This window comes from Phragmites australis, chromosome 16 (assembly GCF_958298935.1).
Source record: "Phragmites australis chromosome 16, lpPhrAust1.1, whole genome shotgun sequence".
NCBI lineage: Eukaryota > Viridiplantae > Streptophyta > Magnoliopsida > Poales > Poaceae > Phragmites > Phragmites australis.
The window spans coordinates 17,622,826-17,629,245 of NC_084936.1; the positions used below are offsets into that span (position 1 = coordinate 17,622,826).

General features: G+C 42.1%; 1 protein-coding gene across 1 annotated transcript; it reads right to left on the reverse strand.

Annotated features, from left to right (window-relative positions):
- Nucleotides 1-1,274: 1,274 nt before the first annotated feature.
- LOC133896257 (iron-sulfur assembly protein IscA-like 2, mitochondrial) lies at nt 1,275-5,513 on the reverse strand. Its single transcript, XM_062336829.1, has 4 exons — nt 5,215-5,513; nt 4,129-4,259; nt 3,833-3,941; nt 1,275-1,623 (listed from the first exon to the last, which is right to left on the reverse strand). The coding sequence occupies exons 1-4, from the start codon at nt 5,383-5,385 to the stop codon at nt 1,561-1,563; spliced, it is 474 nt and encodes a 157-aa protein (XP_062192813.1). The 5' UTR covers nt 5,386-5,513; the 3' UTR covers nt 1,275-1,560.
- Between the last annotated feature and the right edge of the window lie 907 nt (nt 5,514-6,420).

Genomic DNA, 6,420 nt, shown 5'->3' on the forward strand with positions numbered 1-6,420 from the left:
GCACAAAGTTTTAAAATCTAACAACATCCACCACGGCCTCCAGCCATAGATCCTTGCATGTATAAGAACTGGACAACTAGTTCAAATAGCTCCCCACTGAAACCGGTTGCTAGTTTGCCCCACAGGAATTGTCAAGTTATTATATCAGGGGATGCCTCACAAATAGCATATGCTGCGTCATCAAAGATATCACGCAACTGCTGGAATTTTCTGATTTCAAGATAAAGCAAGGTAGAAGATATTGCAATCAGGACGCAAATAATTTAGCAAAATAATTTGTACGAAGGAACCTTGTTTGAATCAGCTCACAGTACTTTCAGCAACTTTGTTCAGCAAATTGGAAGACTAACCATTACTCTAAATTAGCCTCTTTCTTCAAAACAAACATATAACATGAAAGAACTTGGTAACAAAGAAATTGGGCTTCTTTTTTTCCGTAGGAGTAACATGCAGATAAAATACTGGTTATCAACATGAACACTCAACAAACATGTCAGCGGAAGACAGTAAGCCCGTTTAGATAGTTTAACCCTTGATAAAGAATTAACTACTTTCCTAATGCAAATATACTGTTCTCTTCTGTAGCCTGTTGGCTGATCAAGTTTGAGCAGGAATGTAACGCAAGAATGGGACTTTATACCCTTACCACTTCCCGAGTAACTTTGGGCCAAAAATTAACAAGCAAAGATAGAAAAAAGATCGCAGTGTCCTTAATAATACAGATTTGCTAAGAGCTGCTTGAGGTAAATCAATTATAGTCAAGGGTGTTACCTCATCCTTGGCTTTCGCCATCAGATAAAGTTATTTAAGAGTAATGGTAAGTGAGAAACAAAAAACACAGGCACAGATTTAAAAAGGAACAGTTTCTCAGCTGGTTGTCTCGCAAGATGTCAAGCTGAAGGTGTGATTTGTGCTCAACTCTGTAAACAATACTATTAGCAGCATATAAAACTGAAATGCTATTATGCTAATGTGCCATATAATCACAACTTGGCATAGTGTTACAGAGAAATTAATAGCACCAGTCACTTAAAAATGAAATAATTAGCTACAAGGCACATCCCAGCATCACACAAGGATAAGTCTGAGCAGGAATAAAAAGATAATGCTCCTGGTTTCCATTGGAACACAGACCATAATGAACAGATATTACTGGGAAAGGATATCAGTGGCATAACAATTTTTCAATCAAGCATGTGGAAATATATTATTACATGCAGAGATAGAGTTATTCAGGATTGATACTCAAAAGTTCCCAAAAATATTCAGTCATATCAGTACAACAAAAGACTGTTCATCTTATATAGAATTTTGGAAGCAACAAAAAATAAGTGTTAAAGGCCAGATGATCACATGTACATAGATTTGTCATCACAAGGTAGAGCGAAACAAATAGAAACAGAATGTTTGTGATGATGTTTAAAACAAGTAACAAAATTCAGAAAGAAACATATTCAGAACTACCAAAGATGCCAATTGTACACTCAGTATCTAAAAGGTACATTTTGCCAGAGAATGCTATTTCCGGTTACCCATCTCTTTAAGCTTATAAAGTCGAAGCTACTTGACCATAAAAGAACTCTTGCAGCTGCAGCCCCCAACAGCACTGGGATTTGTTGAGACCTGGATATAGTAAAAAGCACATATAAGTCATAATAAACTTACAGAATACGAGATGTTCTCGAGTTGAAGTTTACAACAAGCATGTGCTTTTTTTTTGGAACAACAGTCATGCGGAATGCATAGCATGAAATTAACAAAAGTGGTACGGTAGACAAGCGTAAGAACTATGTGTCCCTAACACCCGAAACCAACCATCCACAACCCACCAACCACCCAGAAAAGGGATAATTGCATGCACATACAAAACGATAAGCTCCAAAGCAATGAGAAATGTGTGCTGGGGAAGGTTAAAGAACCAAGCATGAAAGCCCTAAAAAATGAAACAGCTCATTCATTTCAGAACTCTGCATGGCAGACCTCAAGGCTTGAAAACAGACTCAGCCCATAGCTATTGGAAGTCTAGTTCCAGAATTTTTGTCCACATCTGAGAAAATACTACTATTTTAATGACCTCATTTACACCCTCCTCCATTCTCACAACTAAGCATCAATGAACAAGGAGGTAGATCCACTACCTCCCTGTTGTTATATGGAACAACACACGCAAAGCAGCACTGCTGGCCAGCATCATTCACCAGCGACTAGCAAAATCGATTGTCTATGGCCTGCTTTTTTCTCCAGTAGAGACCGTGTAATTTGCTATGTCTGCTACCGTGCCCAACTTCGCATGGTCTGTCCAGCACCAGTGGCGGGTAGTCCTCTTCAACATAACCACCTTCCAGATCCTAGCAACGGCGACCACATCTCTGCCTCCTCTCCTCTCGCGTCCCCATTCCTCAATACATCCTGTTCCATGGTGAATCCCTGCAGCAACTGGGCAGAGACCCAGCCAGCAACGGGACAGCAACCCTGATTACTTTCGACCCAGTCGTTACAGGGTTACAGGGTTGTAGAACGCAAGTTCAAACTCCTGTGACTGTGCCTGCATGGCACCTAGTCATGCAGGTGAGACACTGAGCACAGTGGCATGGGCATCAGCAATTAATACTGCTGAACTTTGAGCGGCGAGCTAGTCCCCTTGGCCTCTGGTACGAATTGGTTAGCTTTGTCATTCGACAGGCACACATGTAGTGAGTGATTTTTGTGCCTGATGAGTATTGGCTTGAGTGGTTCTCTCACTCATGTGAAGCCAGGTTAGCAATACCTTTCATCCACACCTTCTCCTGAATCTTGTTGCATTCATTCTTCCCCTCACTTTGAAGGGTCTCAAACGAGTACAACTAGACAACCAGAAGATAATACAGTGAGTTGTGCAATGTGACAGAGAGCCACAGGTCAATAAACTGATATGTGCAATGGCTAGATGAAAATGGGCGACAATGACTACAACTATCCAGAGCAAATCAGAAAGCAAAGTTGCTTGTTGGCAGATGCTGTAATGTGAACAGTGTCATGTGGCAAAGCTAAAGCAAGACCCAGCCCTGGCAAGATTCAAATTTAAAATTTAAATTAAGGTTGTCCTTCAAGAGACTATAGTTTTCTATTTCTTTGTTTCCTGTCTTGTCCCCTTGCTTTCTACCACCTACAAGGCAACTGCTACGCAACGTAACTAAAGCTAGCCAAGTGTTCTTGTAACAAGTTTGAAGCAATATAAGATGTACTGGTGGGCTATTCATCTTTAATGGAATGATACTCAGCTCTCCTACGCGTTCGAGGAAAAAAATCCACCATTGAGTCTTCAAGGCTTCAGGGGGGGGGGGGGGAGCCATAAAACTGTTCTTTGTAGCAAAGAGAATCATGGAGAAATAAGAAACAAACATAGAATTTAGCTATCTATACTTTTCACAAAAATGAAGTTCTTTTTAGGTCCTTGGAAAGGTCAAGAGGTGTTATAACTTGGGAGGTACCAATTTTCGGAACCTTCTAAGTTATAATTAGTGGAACCTCTCCAAGGATGGTAAAAAAGCTCAAAACGAAAAGATACAGTCAACAGAATTTCCAAAATCCATCTTTAGGCGGCTAGTAGCTCAGTTGCGCATTCCTCCGAGTTTACTATTTTCTACTGCATCAACTATCAAACAGATATGTGCATGAGCTGAAAGGTGTTCCTGAATGATAATTTATGAAAGTCAAAATAGAACCTAGAAAAACCTTCAAGATTCAGCAAGTTTTGACCTAACTAGTCTAGTATGCAGAAAAAAAATTCTGAATTAAGGTGCCCTTGATAAAATTCCAACTAAAGAAATGAAGAGCCAAGTTCCAAACTAACCACGAATGCTGAACGTATAAGTTCTTCCTCATAATCAACAGTGGCACCTTTCACAAAGTCATATGAGATGTCATCCACGACCAATCTAACACCATCAGTCTCAAAGAACCTACAAGTAAATTACACAATTATTGAGGGAAAAAGAAAAGGAAAAGTCCAATTTATTGAGGAAAACTACAGGGCAGTCACAGTTGCAATGCATATTAAATTCATAGGCTCCACAGTGAAGCTTAAAAGAATGATTGAATGAACAAAAATGTAGAAAAACAGTCAGGAACTCAGGATAAATGACCTACCTGTCATCTGAATTTTTCTTGTCATCGAGAGAGAAAGAATATTGGAACCCAGAACATCCACCAGCTTCAACACTTAACCGCAGCATCTTACCATCAGCAGATGGTTCTTCAGCATGTAATTCTTTTAATCTCTGCAAAGTGTTAAATTGCTAAGCGTAACAAAAATGACAAACTACTACGAAAAATAGAAGGAAAGCATGACAGGAATGTATTCGCTTTCTAGAACACCAAAAGCATATTTCAAGTCAACTTGGCACGAAGCAAAGAACATAGATGAGATGCTCCTAATATGTCAGATAAAATGTGGTAGAAAGTACCACATACAAATGGAAGAGTCCAAAATTTAGCAATTCACAACTCAGTTCGCCGTATTATATCATCGCAAATTTATTTCAGGTTGCAAACACATCTTATGAGTCTTAGGTTGTACCATTTGTTGGAATACTCCTCTATTGCCAACCCTGTTGCCCGTCCGGCAACAGTGCCGGTCACGCCGTCACGCCCACACGTGCCACGCTGCGCGCCCGGTCCTGTTCATGGACCGGCAACAACCGGCCTTATCTCTTTGTAGATTCTTTGGTTGCAGTTGTTGTTCAGATAGAGATAATATCTGATTTAAAGCACAGTTAGTTGTATTAGAGATAGACTTGACTTAGAGATAGACTGAGTCAGAGATAAACTCCTCTTGTACATTATACTCTATATAGCACCAGTGCTATCCCAAATAATCTAAGCCCGAAGTTATTCCCCTATTTTCAGTCTTTTCACCATTCCGTATTGGTAGTTCAGGATGACCCAGAAGAATTTTCTTTTGTTGGATCCACCCTCTATCTCAGAGCAACAAAATTAACATGAAGGCATTTACTGCTTGCTGATCGAAACCAATTTAAGTTGGCACAAAAAATTCCACAACTACTCTATAGGAGGCAAAAGCAAATTATGGAAAAGGAAACCCCAGCTTCACTAAATTGCACGGTCACTAAACCAAACATAATCTTCACCGTACCAAAAAAAACAAGAAACAAGCCTTCCGAATTGCAAAATTGCGGCAGAATGACCGACAGGTGGTAGGGGAGAGAGACGTACCCGAACGCAACCCTCCGTCATGCGCACGGTCTCCGGCTCCGCGGGCGACCGCGACGCCCGCTCGGCGGAGACGGCGGCGGGGGAGGCGGAGGAGAGCAGGCGGTGGTTGGCGCGGACGCGGCCGCCGGCCATTGCCGCGAGGCGGCGGAGCAGGGGCCGCAACGACGCCATCGACGCTGCCTACTCGGCGGCGGCGGTGGGGTGACGATGCGAGGGGGACGCGGAAGGGGAAATCGGGGTTGGCTCGGTGCGACCGAGAGGATGAGCCGTGGACCCCACACCTTCTTTCGTGTTCTTGTCTCGGGGCATGTTCATCCCTTATCAAATTCTCCGGACTAAGTGATTATCCATGTAAAATGATTATGTGAATAAAAATAATTTTTATGTAAATTCTATGGTAAAAATGAATATGTATGACAAGTAAATCAGAAGAAGCTACTTTTTCAGCTCCTAACATTTAGTTTATTTTAGAGAATTTATCCCATAAAATCACCATCGAAGCTAAAAACCTTAAAACTATTGTTTGATAGAGCTTCCCTGATTCCATTATGTTAACTCTGTCAAACAAACCCCTACTTTGCTACGCTTCGGCGGATTCAGGATTCAGGCAATTCAATCTTCAATGGTGATCTCCAGATGTCCTTATCAGATATGCTCCTGTTGTCATTCTCATGTCTGTTTGGCGGAGCTTCCAGACTAGCTCTTACAGTGGAATCAGTAAGAGCTCTGCTAAATGGTAGTTTGCAATCTTTATCTCCCAGAGTGATTTTGTGGAAGTGACTATCTAAAATAAACTAGATACTGGGAGCTGAAAAAATCAGTTTCCCCTGATTCACTTCCCCTCAGAATCACTTCATCGATAAAGTTTACCTAGAAAATCACTTTCAGTAATAGAATCACTTTTCTCAGAAAATCACTTATATCGGTGTATCAGGAACCGGGGGTCCCTGAGTCCCGAGGCTAGGCCAGCCGTCCGCCACGTGTCACCATCCCGCGAGGTCCCTCCTGCGGGATGAGGAAAGTCTAAGTTCCGGGAGAAGGGGTTCGGGGCCACAGTCTCTGGTCCCCGAGCACCCCAGTTCCCCGATGACCTGCAAAGTCTAAGTTCCGGGAGAAGGTGTTCGGGGCCACAGTCTCTGGTCCCCGAGCACCCCAGTTCCCCGATGACCCGCAGAGTCTAAGTACCGGGAAGAAAGTGCTCGGGGA